General features: G+C 40.5%; 1 protein-coding gene across 1 annotated transcript in view; it reads left to right on the forward strand.

Moving 5' to 3' along the window:
• The window catches only part of plxnb2a.1 (plexin b2a, tandem duplicate 1), a 231,712-nt gene that overhangs the window by 185,694 nt on the left and 31,345 nt on the right, over positions 1 to 14,673 (forward strand). Inside the window, exons 17-21 of the mRNA XM_085436803.1 lie at positions 1,122 to 1,209; positions 1,414 to 1,577; positions 5,051 to 5,199; positions 5,581 to 5,716; positions 14,446 to 14,582. Of these exons, the coding sequence (XP_085292929.1) occupies positions 1,122 to 1,209; positions 1,414 to 1,577; positions 5,051 to 5,199; positions 5,581 to 5,716; positions 14,446 to 14,582 (674 nt within the window). The remainder of the gene's footprint in view (positions 1 to 1,121; positions 1,210 to 1,413; positions 1,578 to 5,050; positions 5,200 to 5,580; positions 5,717 to 14,445; positions 14,583 to 14,673) is intronic.

Genomic DNA, 14,673 nt, shown 5'->3' on the forward strand with positions numbered 1-14,673 from the left:
TGTAGATGTGAAACAAGGAGAAAAGGCTGAGGTATGCCAGATCACACAAAAAATAATCAACAGAAATTTTATATTTTTTGTTAGAGGGTCAGGAGAGAGGTACAACAGTGAGCTTCTTCAGTAAAACACAGTGGAGGCTCTGTTGTGGTTTGGGGCTTTATTTTAGCCAGTGGTGTTGGGGATCTTGTCAAAATTGATGGTGTTATGAACACAGAAAAGCACCATCAGATTTTAATCCACCATCTGGAAAACATCTGAGTGGTAACAGCTTCGTTTTGCAACATACCGATGATCCCAAACACACTGCTGATGCAGAGAAAGCTTACCTGGGCAGCTAACACACAGTGGAACACTATGAGTCATGGCTTGGCCTCAATATTATTGTGTGTGTGTGTGTGTGTGTGTGTGTGTGTGTGTGTGTGTGTGTGTGTGTGTGCGCGCGCGCAGAAACAACCAAAGAAGAGCTTTGAATGTCCTTCAGGAAGCCTGTTGAACTATTCCTGAAGACTATTTAAAAACAAATTGCAGAAAGCCGCCTGACAGAGTTCAGACTGTGCTGCAGAATAAAAGTGGTCACACCAAATATTGACTATTAAACTTGTTAGAATTGTGTAAACTCTGTTTTATTTGCATGTTTCAATAAATCGCTCCACCCGTGTCCCATTTTTCTAGCAACATGTAAAGAAATGAAGGGAGGCTCAGGACTTCTGCACAGCACTGTACTGTATATTTTAGGGTTTGGCTAGCTTGTAATTGACAAGCTGCGAATGTATGAGCCAGGTTCAAAATCAAAGAGGGTAACAACCAAATTGGCTTCGAAACTCTCCACAAACCAAATGTAGAACGTCGCCGTGGTATCCAAGTCCATCCTTTATATACTCAGTCCATGAGGTAGTTGTATTAGGTTAAAGCTGCAGTGTATGTCCTTCCAAGACACAACCACCACAACACCACTGGGACTTTAGATTCTCTTAATATAAGTCATTAATTTTTTTTTAGTTAAAACTATGATTACGGTTTGGATAAGATGGGCAGTGGTTTTGGTCTCCAGAAACATATTTTTTAGTTAATGAAATGTCCTCTGAAGTGATGGAAACATGGCCGTGTGTCTGTGTGTGCAGTTTGAATACGACGAGCAGCAGGAGGTGAACGTATCCTTCCACATCAAGGACAGAGACACTGAGAGGAAGATTGACAGCACCCTGACAGGTTGGTATTTCACCAACACAGACACTTCACAATCGCACATAAATCAGGATAAATTGTGAAAGTGCAGTTATCACGCTGTTTTTAGTGTCACCTTCGCTCATTTCAAATTCACTTCCAGCTGCATTATGATAATTAGCCTCACCCTCTCTTCTCAATCTTCTTCTTCATCTTCCTCTCCTCTTCTTGCCGCTGTCTCCCCAACAGTCGTACTGTATAGCTGCTCAGTGGGAAGAGAGGACTGCAGCCTGTGTAAACATGCCGACTCCAAGTACCAGTGTGTTTGGTGCGCCGCCTCACACAGCTGCGTTTACCGGGAACTCTGCCGTTCACCGCAGCCAGCGCAGTGCCCCAACCCAGAAATCACTGATGTGAGTCATAAAAACACAAAGCCATGACCTCTGACATGTCGGTAGGAAACACTGTTGGAACTTCTTTATGGACAGGATTGGTTCTATGTTTGGGAGCCTGACGGGTTTGAATGAGTGAAATGTATGTGCGGTAACTTTTACCCTCTGTAAGACTATGGCAGTGAGATTCATCTATCCTTCCATCCATTTACTTTTGTTTATCCTATTTGGAAGCAGGTTGCAGCAGGATAAACAGGATCATTTACTTCAGATGTTTTCACCTCACCCAGCTTCTTTTTATGTGAAAAGCCTGCAACCATACTCTGAGGCTCCTCCAGATATCTGAGCGCTCTAAAAGTCCAGACACCCAACAGATGAAGCTAGTTTCTGCCATTGGTATCCGCAATTTCCCTCTTCTGGTCCACTTCTCGCTAAACTCCTTTGCTTTGGGCACCAGCTCTCCCCCAACTCAGCAATCGTGTCGTCCACACAAAAATCTGAAACACGATTCTCAAACAGATCTTCCTCACATTGACGTCCTGTTCATATGTAAAAAAAGGAAAACCCAACTCATCATCATTCAGCAAAATCACAGGTAAAAAGTTCTAATAAGAGAGCTTTATCATGTTCAGATATCCCAGTTTTGGGTGAGAATTCCTGGGACTAAGTAAAAGATCTGCACCAAGAATGTCTTATTCTTCAGTTTCACACAAATATAACAACCACAAAGACTTGAACAAAAACTGCAGCATGTTCCATTTATAATCTGCACTGAACCAGAGAGTGACCTCACAGCATTTCAGAGATTAAACCGCAGAGCTGTGATGTGGCTGTGTCATTTAACAGAAGCAGAAATCCAGGAGAAGATCTGTGAGTAGCACCTTTAATAGAGCCAGTATTGCATTTTCCCTTCTCATCGTAACAGAAGACGAGAAAACCTACTGACATAAATCACACCGTTGTTCATGTGAAGTTGTCCTTTGTAGAAAAGAGTGCAGTGGGAAAACTGCAACCAGCTCTGAAATGTGCTGCGGCTGCAGAAAAAAAAACATACATAGAAAGCAATCTTATGGATGACAGAGGACAAGAATGATTTTACATGGATCTGTTTGATTTTTGTCACTTTGCACAACCTGATTTGCTCACCAACATATTTTTGTAAGTGCTCTTACTTGGTTAGCATCCAAGTTTTTGGTGCAAAGCCTAAAAGTTTCTCACTTTTAACCTGATGGCCATCATCTTTAAAGAAACGGAGTGTTACGTTATCAGCTAACCCTGGCTTGCCTAGTTAGCAAGCTGGATCCACAGACTATATTTGTGCAACACAAAGAAGCAAACACCTGCTAATTAGTATTAAATAAGACACTAAAGCTGGAAGTAAAGATTAATTAATTGGCAGCATTTAACTTCACTCCACGATCATTATGTCGACTCCAATCACTTGAATTAATTGAGGTCATTCAAGTTAGCCACACTATTAATAATACACATTTTTATCTTTACTGCAGTTTAAATGGGTGAGATGCATTACAGTCACACTAAAGCAGCACAACCAGAATTATGAAGTTGCCACCTCGTTGCCTTTGAAATAGTTACTTCAAAGATGGGGATCGAATCTGCGGCCACTCAGATTCAGCTCAAAGCAGCTTTGCCACATCAAGATGGCGATAAAACACCAATCAGACAGTCGGTCTGCTCTCAGTTTGCCGTTGAATGGGGCCAATCTGGCAATCACATGCAGTCTGTTTGGGTTAATACATCCATTAACTGTGATAAATTGGCCAAAACTTCAAATCTGTTTGCAGCTACATACATAGAAATTCTGCTACTACTTACATTAAGTACCAGTTTAACTGGAAAATAGGCGTTTGGTAGGATTGCTTTTACTTAGGAGGAATAACCAATACCTAGTTGGCATCCAGCTGAGTCGACTCCCTTTTTGCAAAGGGTTGATTGCCAGCACATTGCAACCAATCTGCGTGGTTTAGAAATTAGACAGCAATTCTTTGCAACCTTTCACCAATCTGTCTGAGATGGCAGTCGATCATCTTCCTAAACCACAGGTGTCTAACCTGAAGCCTCAAGGGCCGGTGTCCTGCAGGTTTTAGATATCAACCTGGGTCAACACCCCTGAATCAAATGATTAGTTCATTGCCAGGCCTCTGGAGAACTTCAAGACACGTTGAAGAGGTAATTTAGTCATTTAAATGAGCAGTGTTGGATCAAGGACCCTTTAGGCCTGGAGTTGGACACCCCCGTCCTAATTTATTAAACTGAATTTTGTTTGGTTTTTTTTTTGTTCATTTTGTTCAGTATCAATTTTGTTCTTCAGGATTTTTTTCTTTTAGTTGTACATCAAATTAAACAAAGCAAAGAATCCACGAACCCTCACCTACATCTGTGTGGACGGTCTTAGAAATCCACATCTTTCCACAAATTCATCTCTTCTCTTTTTGTCACTGAGCTAATTTTTTTTCCTTCCCATATTGTATTCGCTGTTTCTCTCCTCCTTGGCTGAACTGCTTCAGTATGTTTCCTATTTTCTCTGGAACATCAGTCATTTGTTTCAGGCCCCGTCTTGATTTCCTCTGGGCTGCGGCTGATTATGCCAGAAGAAGTTAGTTATTTCCACAGCAGACTTTGCTGAGGACGACAGGGAGGTGAATATATACAAGATGAGTTTGATCTTATACGTCGTGCAGTCACGTCAAATTGAAGATGAGATGGCCCAAATTGAAGCAGATATGCCGAGCCTTTGCTTCAGAAGATGTGTTTTCACAGGCTGTACTTCAACATCTTTATGAATATTTATACATTAATGTCATAACATTGGAAGCAGAAATATTTACAATTTGTTTTTTTATCTTTCTTTAGATTTTTTCCCATTTTCAGATTTTTCCCTTTAATTCATAAAGTCGTAGTACAGAGAGAAAAACCCCAAAAAGCACAGAATTATAAAAATATTTTCTTTATAAAATCTGAAATATTTGAAAAAAATATTGTTTTTAAATATTACAAAGTGCAATTAATGGAATATTTGTTTTAGAAAATGGACGTATTCATTGGTCGGTAGGTCACTTATCATTAAAATAAAAGCAGCACGGCGCTGTTTTCACCTTTACACTGTGCTACACTCTAATTAGCATTCAGCTTCACCTGAAGCATCCCTGAAGCCTTCATTTGTTGGACACTTTGGCCAAGCAGAAACTGGTGAGCTGTGAGTGGCGCATGCAGGCGTCCCATCATTCTGTGATTTGGGGAATGCTTTACATCTTCATTATCACTCGGTAGCGTTTGCTTAATTGTAGGAAGCCAAAATTGTTAATATTTGATTGTTGTGCAGTATTCTGTAAGGACCTTTCAAACCTGTTTCTACCCACAGCTTGTGTGACTGATTGACAGAAAAAGTAACTTTGGTATTATTGCAGGTTTTGGAATTTCAGCTCTCCTGCTATGATCTGTGATATCAAACAGTCTTTTCTTTCCTTCTCCAGATCAGCCCTCGGTACGGCCCTCTGAATGGCCGGATCTCAGTGACCATCAAAGGCTCCAACATGGGAATAAAGAAGGATGACATCAAAAAGATCACAGTGGCTGGAGTGGACTGCATTCACCAGGAGGACAGATACTCTGTCTCAACCAGGTACTCTAACAGGAGCGACGGCCTCGTTAACATGCAGATAGAAGCACACCTGTTGCTTTTACACATTAAGCTGAAGCTCTTTCACATGCACCTGTAGCAGTGTGCTGACATGAATTATTAGCTAAAGATAAAAATCTATAAAAGCTTAGTGTTTCTGCACGTCATTTTGTTTTTTTTGGTTGATTGTACCAGGCACTGCCCCGCAGGTGAAGGCTTTGATCTATTAGCCTGACCCAAAACTTGATTGCTTACATACTTGCAAGTAATCTCCATATGTAATGTACAATTAAGGGGTTGATTCAAGAGGGGGCACTGAGTTATTTGAATTCTGGGCCTCCATCTGTTTTCTGAACCGCGGCCTCTGTTGTTTTCTGTCGGCAGCGTGGTGTGTGAGATTGGCCCGGCGAAGCGAAACCCACCGCAGGACCTCCCGTTTGAAAGGACCAACAGCGGACCAGTGGAGATAACAGTTGAAGGAGAACGATCGGGGACATCTCAGGTCTATTTTACCTACAGGGTACGTCAAGACCTTCCTCTAACACACGGTCAGGAAACGCATGAAAGTAGCAGGTGCTCATCAGCACTTTCAAAATAAGAGTGTGGGGTTTGTCTACTAGTAAGGTAATTATGGGTAATCGTGGGTATGGATAAAAAGAAATAAGTCAGTAGATAGACGCCTGACCTTGCTTGTGTTATTCACACGCCAGCAGACTAAAGCGAAAGATGTTTCTGTAGCTTGTTTCAGGCTTTTTGATTCAACTTATAATTTAAGACAGTGACGATTAACGAAGATCAGTAATAAACTGATAAATCCCCCTGAAAACACCAGAGGCTCCTTTACATACAGCTCAGGCTTCATAGCATAATGAGCATCAGACCCCACATATGTTAACAGCTAACATGTGTCTTATCTGTACACTAGTTTGCTATTAGAAATGCTGTAGAAATGTCTCCTGATCTTCTGTCTTAAAGCATCTTAGTTCAACTTCAGGAAGCTTTAAAAAACTGTTCAGTCTGGTGTAGTTAAACCTGCAGACACTGCATGCAAACCGTCTCAGAGTCTCTGAGGCAACACCGAACATTGTTTGACACAAGTGCTTCAAACCCCGGAGATCAAATCCCAGAAACATTAAAAGGTTTCTAACAAAGTAAAAGCATGCGGCTCTTCTCTGGTGCGATGCAAGGAAACGGTCTCCCTAAAGAAGCGACAGTGCGTGAAAATACTCCTCGCATACAAATTCACCACCGCCGCACCAAAGTCCATTCAGTTTCCAGTCATCCCCCCCACCCTCGCATAGCACAAGAGGAGAAACAAACATGATCAAAATAAATGTGCTTCACCTGCTGTTCTGTTTTGTTTCTTGAACTCGGCTCAGTTGCTTAATTTGAATATCGCTGTTCACATTCATATTTCTTGTTTGTTTCTATTGAACTGACAAAAAGCTAATTAAAGCAAACTGCTGAGACCAAAATGACTAATTTAGTTCATCAGCAGTGCGTCACTGCCTTTAAATGCTGCGACTCAGCTCAGGGTTGAAACTTCAGATTACTACATTGCTGATTTGTCTCAGTGTCTACGCAGAAATATGAAACTAATAAACATGCTGACCACGATGTTGGGCTTTTCATGAACAAGAACACATCGTGTTTCAAAAATATTCAAAATCCAAATGTTTTCACTCCTTTTAGCTTCTCAAATGTGATGAATTTCGGCGTGTTAGAGGTGAAATTGGATAACATTATGATTACAAGGAGCATTTTGAGTATTTTACAGACATTTTTTGAACAGGTAGGTCGATTAATGAAAAGTCACAAATCACAAAAAACACACATGTGCAGTTGCCCTCAGAAAAAAACACAAAAACTGCCGCAATACGTGTTGCTGAATCATGAAAACAAAGAATACTTCCACAGCTTTAAACTGTCGCTGTATTTATATATCTGCACTCTAGGGTAGCTTTGCATGATTCACAGTTCAGAATAATCCGGATTTATAGTTTAGTCGGCACTGGTGCTGCCTCTCAGTCAATCCTGCATGGGTCAAGCTGTTTTAACTTTCTTTGCTGCTCATGAACAGAAAGTCCAAACTACAGGCAGAGCTTTCATAATGCCCACAAGATATCCACTGGCCAATGATTCACCAAGATGAAGAGAAAGAAAACATACTTTATACAGTACTTAATAATAATAATAATAATAATAATAATGGATTGGATTTATATATCGCTTTTCAAGGCACCCAAAGCGCTTTACAATGCCACTATTCATTCACTCTCACATTCATACACTGGTGGAGGCAGCTACAGTTGTAGCCACAGCTGCCCTGGGGCAGACTGACAGAAGCGAGGCTGCCATATCGCGCCATCGGCCCCTCTGGCCAACACCAGTAGGCAAGTAGGGTAAAGTGTCTTGCCCAGGGACACAACGACCAGGACAGAGAGCCCAGGGATCGAACCGGCGACCTTCCGGTTACAGATGCGATTCCCAACCCCCTGAGCCACTATCTACTCACCTTTTAAAAATATAGAGATGACAATAAAATGTTCTTTAGAAAATAATAAATAAATAAATAAATAAATAATACTATAAAAACTTAACTAAAGGTTTGAACTGTCACTTGAGAATATACCATACCAAAAACAAAAGGAAATGAATTGTTGAAGTTCACAAGTGTCAGGAATTGGAGTGAAAAGTATGATCAAGAATGTCAAAAAGCCACACAGTACAAAACCAGCCTGGCAGAGGAAGGAAATTAAAGATTACAAAGACTCTAGTAAGAGATGTGTCCAAAGACCCCAACACAACTGCCACCTGACTGACACCCATTAACGACTTAGCCAAGTCAGGAATTGTAGTATAAAAAAGTAAAAACTCAAACTCTCTACAGAAATGGACTGTGAGGTCGCAGACCAAGAATAATACTGCAGAAGAAGATGTTCTTAATCCAGACTGAAAGTGACAATTATTCACACTGGAAGCTAAACTAGACTAAACTGGAGCTCTTTGATCACAGCGATGGTGCTGAGAAAGAAGGCTACAACCTAAAGATCAGCGTTTCTACAGTGAAACACGGTGGTGGGAGTATTGTGCTGTGAAAAATGAGAGCCACATATGAGGATATTCGTTTAAAGTTTTGATAGAACAGTAGCAGTATAATGTAAGTGGATATCAGGCCCTTGTAGAGCAAAATTCAGTATTTTGGTCTAAATAACCCAAAATGTGACGTCCACATATGTGGACGCCAGGTCCTAGGAGGTTAAAGAAAACCTCAAGCTGTCAGCAGCTAAACTGGGACCCAAAACATGCATCACTCCTGGTGAAGGAGTAACATTACTCGCCAGCCTGCATAAAGCCGCGACTTGAATCCCGTTAAAGATCTGTGTGGTAAACAGAAGACCAAGGTTCATACTGGAAGGCCTTTAAATCTGGAGGCACTCGTGAAGCGCTTTAAAAAAAAAAAGCAGTCATTTTCATTGGGGGCAAATACTTCTGTCCCCGGTGGTTTTTAAGCAAGACAATTCAGTCTTTGTGTCCGAGTCTGAGTTTTGTTTTTTTTTTTTTGTTTTTTTTTTTTTGGCACCAGGTGCTTTCCAGTGTCCATTTGGAGTTTTCATGTTCAGCTTTCATTGTGGTGTAAAGTGACAGAACCATCACGGAGGATTCAGAAACCTGTGCTTTTTAAAAAAAATTACAAACAGGCTTTCTTCCTTTACTCCTCAGTTACATTAGAGTAAACGCCTTCAGATGACTATAAAGACAGTTAAATGTTCCTGAATGGTTGGAGCTGTTCAGCCTAAGCTTTAAAGTTTCTGTGTGTCACGAGGACAGACTAATAAGCTCGTCTGGGTTATAATTGATGTACAAATGACTAATTACTGCAGCTGACAAATGCTGACCTTTGATGTGAATGAGCCTGATGCGGCCTCATTTGAATTCCACATCGATTTGTTCAGATTTCCATCTGCTGCAACTCCCCTAGTGAGTGTCTCTGGGTTGGAGTTTGTTTCCTTTTAACGTGAAGAACTGTCTGCATTCCCTTTGTCTCTCCCACCGAATACACTTCAGTTGCTGCTGCCTCCTGCACTGCTGTTTTCTCTGTGTGTTCAACTTCCAACCAGGCAGAGTTGTTATGAGTTTGCCTGTCGTTGGGGATATTTATTTTTGTGCTTGCAGCGCTGTCTGCCAGAACAACGAGAACAAATCTGCAACAGCAACGAGCCGAATGCTTAAGTGCGTCTCAGCGGCTGCACATGTGCTACGCTCATTTAAATGATATCATAGTTCTTCTTTGCTTTGGATTCATTTTTATACTTTTTTATTTATATAAGATTCTTCTTGCATCTAAAGAAAGACGACTTAACTTGATAATTTTGAAGGCTCTTTGTGCTGGGGTGTAAACCAGGCATAATATTTGCTCTTGGTTTGGTTGTCCTGTCAGGACTGTACAGAACCTTCCAGTATAACAGAAACCCCTCCAGCTGACCCGCACAGCACAGAAGTAGAAAACGTGCCTGACAGTGAAGCTCGGCCATGACACGGATTTTTATTTTCTTTCTTTTAGTTGTTGTTCTTAGTTGTTCTGCTGCCTAAATACCACAGGGTCGAGTTATTGAGTTATTGAGCTGCATAAAATTTACGATCTGTTTGAGTTCGAGATCAAAGCGTTTGTACCTGCAGGACAGCAGCTGGAACATAATGAAGTCTACACGGTTAAAGTTTTCTCTTCACTTCTCATTTTTATTCTTCTCTCTCTCTGCTGCTCGGTTTGACAGATCTGGGAGCTTTTGTTTTTATCATCATAAATATTATTATTGTTATTTTACTCTCCAGAAGCTTTAAAAAAGTGTTTGCAGTTTGAAAACTTGATTTAAGAGTTAAATACAAACATCGGTCCTTCTGAAATTCTCCCAGAGGCATGGAGACATACTCAAAGGAGTCAACCTGTAAAGGAGACTCTCTCTTCCTTTATGTTAGTACCATTATAGATTATTTATATAAAATAGCCACAGCCTCATAACTCTTTAGTTTGGATTTTATGATTTCTGTCACTGGAAAATATTGTTTTGGTGAGACGGAAGTGACGGTATAGTTGCAGCATTAAAGTGATAATACTTAATGAATCATTAGTTTTAAGTACTTTAAGTATACAGGGAGTGCAGAATTATTAGGCAAATGAGTATTTTGTCCACATCATCCTCTTCATGCATGTTGTCTTACTCCAAGCTGTATAGGCTCGAAAGCCTACTACCAATTAAGCATATTAGGTGATGTGCATCTCTGTAATGAGAAGGGGTATGGTCTAATGACATCAACACCCTATATCAGGTGTGCATAATTATTAGGCAACTTCCTTTCCTTTGGCAAAATGGGTCAAAAGAAGGACTTGACAGGCTCAGAAAAGTCAAAAATAGTGAGATATCTTGCAGAGGGATGCAGCAGTCTCAAAATTGCAAAGCTTCTGAAGCGTGGTCATCGAAGAATCAAGCGTTTCATTCAAAATAGTCAACAGGGTCGCAAGAAGCGTGTGGAAAAACCAAGGCGCAAAATAACTGCCCATGAACTGAGAAAAGTTCATGGGCACTTGCCACCAGTTTGGCCATATTTCAGAGCTGCAACATCACTGGAGTGCCCAAAAGCACAAGGTGTGCAATACTCAGAGACATGGCCAAGGTAAGAAAGGCTGAAAGACGACCACCACTGAACAAGACACACAAGCTGAAACGTCAAGACTGGGCCAAGAAATATCTCAAGACTGGTTTTTCTAAGGTTTTATGGACTGATGAAATGAGAGTGAGTCTTGATGGGCCAGATGGATGGGCCCGAGGCTGGATTGGTAAAGGGCAGAGAGCTCCAGTCCGACTCAGACGCCAGCAAGGTGGAGGTGGAGTACTGGTTTGGGCTGATATCATCAAAGATGAGCTTGTGGGGCCTTTTCGGGTTGAGGATGGAGTCAAGCTCAACTCCCAGTCCTACTGCCAGTTTCTGGAAGACACCTTCTTCAAGCAGTGGTACAGGAAGAAGTCTGCATCCTTCAAGAAAAACATGATTTTCATGCAGGACAATGCTCCATCACACGCGTCCAAGTACTCCACAGCGTGGCTGGCAAGAAAGGGTATAAAAGAAGAAAAACTAATGACATGGCCACCTTGTTCACCTGATCTGAACCCCATTGAGAACCTGTGGTCCATCATCAAATGTGAGATTTACAAGGAGGGAAAACAGTACACCTCTCTGAACAGTGTCTGGGAGGCTGTGGTTGCTGACAAAACACTGACAGAATCCATGGATGGCAGGCTTTTGAGTGTCCTTGCAAAGAAAGGTGGCTATATTGGTCACTGATTTGTTGTTGTTTTGTTTTTGAATGTCAGAAATGTATATTTGTGAATGTGGAGATGTTATATTGGTTTCACTGGTAAAAATAAATAATTGAAATGGGTATATATTTGTTTTTTGTTAAGTTGCCTAATAATTATGCACAGTAATAGTCACCTGCACACACAGATATCCCCCTAAAATAGCTAAAACTAAAAACAAACTAAAAACTACTTCCAAAAACATTCAGCTTTGATATTAATGAGTTTTTTGGGTTCATTGAGAACATGGTTGTTCAATAATAAAATTATTCCTCAATACAACTTGCCTAATAATTCTGCACTCCCTGTATTGTTGCTCAAGCTTTTGCACTGTAACTTAAGTAGGTTCATAACTTTTAATGAAGGATATTTTTTCACTGTTTCACTTATTTGATACAAATTGATGCCGTGTCACATGATGCATCTTTATTCAGGCACAGGGCTGCATATGAACCTAAAATAGTAAAAGTTTCTACTCCAGTTATCATATAAGATGATTTTGTAGAAGGCCAGCCTCGCCTTATTCCTGCTCACATTTCTTGACTTACTTGCTTCCTTATGAATATGTGTGTTATGTGTCCATTTCCAGGAAGTTTGTTACACCTGCTGATTTTAACTTCTACAGCAGTTCTGCTGTCATGTAGCGCCATCATTAGACTAAAATTGAAATTAGACGAATATGATGCTCTAATCCAGAGGTCTCAAACTGAAATGAGCTGTGGGCCACTGCTGGCATCATCATCTTAATGGAGTGCCGCTTTAGTGATCGGAAGGTTGCCGGTTCGAGCCCCGGCTTGGACAGTCTCGGTCGTTGTGTCCTTGGGCAAGACACTTCACCCGTTGCCTACTGGTGGTGGTCAGAGGGCCCGGTGGCGCCAGTGTCCGGCAGCCTCGCCTCTGTCAGTGCGCCCCAGGGTGGCTGTGGCTACAATGTAGCTTGCCATCACCAGTGTGTGAATGTGTGCGTGAATGGGTGGATGACTGGATGTGTAAAGCGTTTTGGGGTCCTTAGGGACTAGTAAAGCGCTATATAAATACAGGCCATTTACCATTTTAGTGTTTTGTTTGTTTTTTTTAAACTTTCAAATATTGCATAACAAGACCAAACTGAAAACGTGTGGGCAATTTTTTTTCTCACTCTTAACTAACTAAAGCTTTTCATTGAACTACCAAATAAACAAATTGGTACTCTCTGTCTGGTCAGACACGTGGCAACACTTCTGTTTTGTTCGTATTTAACAAAATAAAAATGCAAACATAAGTGTACGCGTTAGTTTTTGACTGCTAGTGAAAATTGTTTTCTTTACAAATAACTCTCTCACTGAACTACCAAACCCTCAACATGTTTGTACTCCCTGCTTATATTGTCTTCATATTAAATAACTTTTTGCTTTTTAAAGAGCTTATTTTAACATTGCATTCAACAACAAATAAATCCTCCCTAACAAAAAAGTTACTTCAAGGGCCAAATTGTATTACATTTCTTCATGTCCATATACGGACTGCAAGTAGGGGTGATGTGGGCTACAAGTGGCCCCCAGGCAGCGAGTTCTAAATCAAACATAAGTTTGAAGAGTCATTTTGTAAAATGTATTTTGAAAAATAAAATGTATTTTTTTGCAACATATTTCCACAAAAAGTGTAAAATTAAAATTTCAAATTGATTTAAAAATCCCCCACAAAATACAAATTACTTGAATCATTCTTAACTTGAAGAATACGTATAAAGATTTGGCAAATTGTCCAGTTTTTAAGGTTTTTATCACATAAATTCAGTAATTACAGTAACACAGGTACATGGTTTCGCTATAATGAAGCAGTTCTGACTGCAGCCGATCACTCTGTTGGTTTCATAATGTTAACAAGCTAAAGTGTGGTTTTGTACATGGTGTACCTGAACCTGCTGCTTTGCTCTTACAGCCAGGTGGTGCAGCATATGTTTATGGTGCCGGCATTTAAGTAGCAGCCATCTGGAGTAGCCTCCTATAGACTTAGCCTGTTGAGAGGTTTTTATAAACGCAGCGTTCTTATCAACAGATGTAAATTGTCCTCTAACTGTTTGATCCTTCAGTAAAACCTTCAGTTGGTAAACAAATGGGCTGATTTTGTTGTTCATTAGTAGAATAGATTCACTTGTTTGCTTTTATTACAGTTAAATTAAAACATGATTACTCTAATGTGCTTAACGTTTTTAATCAAAGGAAAAAATGATGAAATAAAACACAAACACAGCGGACGTCCGTGCTTGTGTTCCAGCTGTAGAGTTTATTAACATTTATTACATATACACTCTTATGCAGCGGTCTCCAACCTATTTTGCGCCACGGGCCGGTTTATGCCCAACAATATTTTCACAGACTGGCCTTTAAGGTGTCGCGGATAAATACAACAAAAAAAATAGTATCAGTACCGAAAAAATAAGATTTATTCATAACACACATGAAAAGACCCAGGAAAACAGAGTTAACGATAAAAATCATAAAATAACGCTAAAAACCGATAAAAATCCTGAAAACCATACATTTCACACCCAAGCCTCAACTCTCGCGGCCCGGTACCAAACAACTCGGCCCGGGGGTTGGGGACCGCTGCTCTTATGTGATCCGTCCTAAAGTCAGTATTTTCGTCATTATATCAAGTAGAAAAGAAGGCAAATAATTTCCTTACCTATTCAGTCAAACGTGATCTGAACTTTTTTTTTTCAAACTGCTAAAGTAAATGTACAAAATGTAGAAACGTAAAAAGACACAAATATGATTAAATGAATATATGAAATGTATGTACATGCATAGTAGCCTCTGTAATAGAAAGTGTCCACATATTGTATGAAAATTGCAGCATATTCCCATTAAAGTTACTGAGTTTGGTCATTTTCTCCCTGTTCTCTGTGCAGGACCCCGAACCGAGAACAGTCATGCCAGAGAGGGGTCCAGCAGCTGGAGGGACGGTGATCACGATCGGAGGCAAAGACCTGGACACGGCGACTAAAGAGGACGTTGCTGTGACAGTGGGAGGAGTTCCCTGTGAAGTGTAAGTGGCACCTGGTAAAGGAAAATGCAAATGGAACCAGAAACAAAAAAATAAAGAGAATAGATGGACCTGAAACCCATTTATATTCATA

The sequence above is a fragment of the Copadichromis virginalis genome, linkage group LG17 (genome assembly GCF_057382275.1).
Source record: "Copadichromis virginalis isolate Kocher_CV1m ecotype Utaka linkage group LG17, C_Virginalis_male_GT1.1, whole genome shotgun sequence".
Taxonomy (NCBI): Eukaryota; Metazoa; Chordata; class Actinopteri; order Cichliformes; family Cichlidae; genus Copadichromis; species Copadichromis virginalis.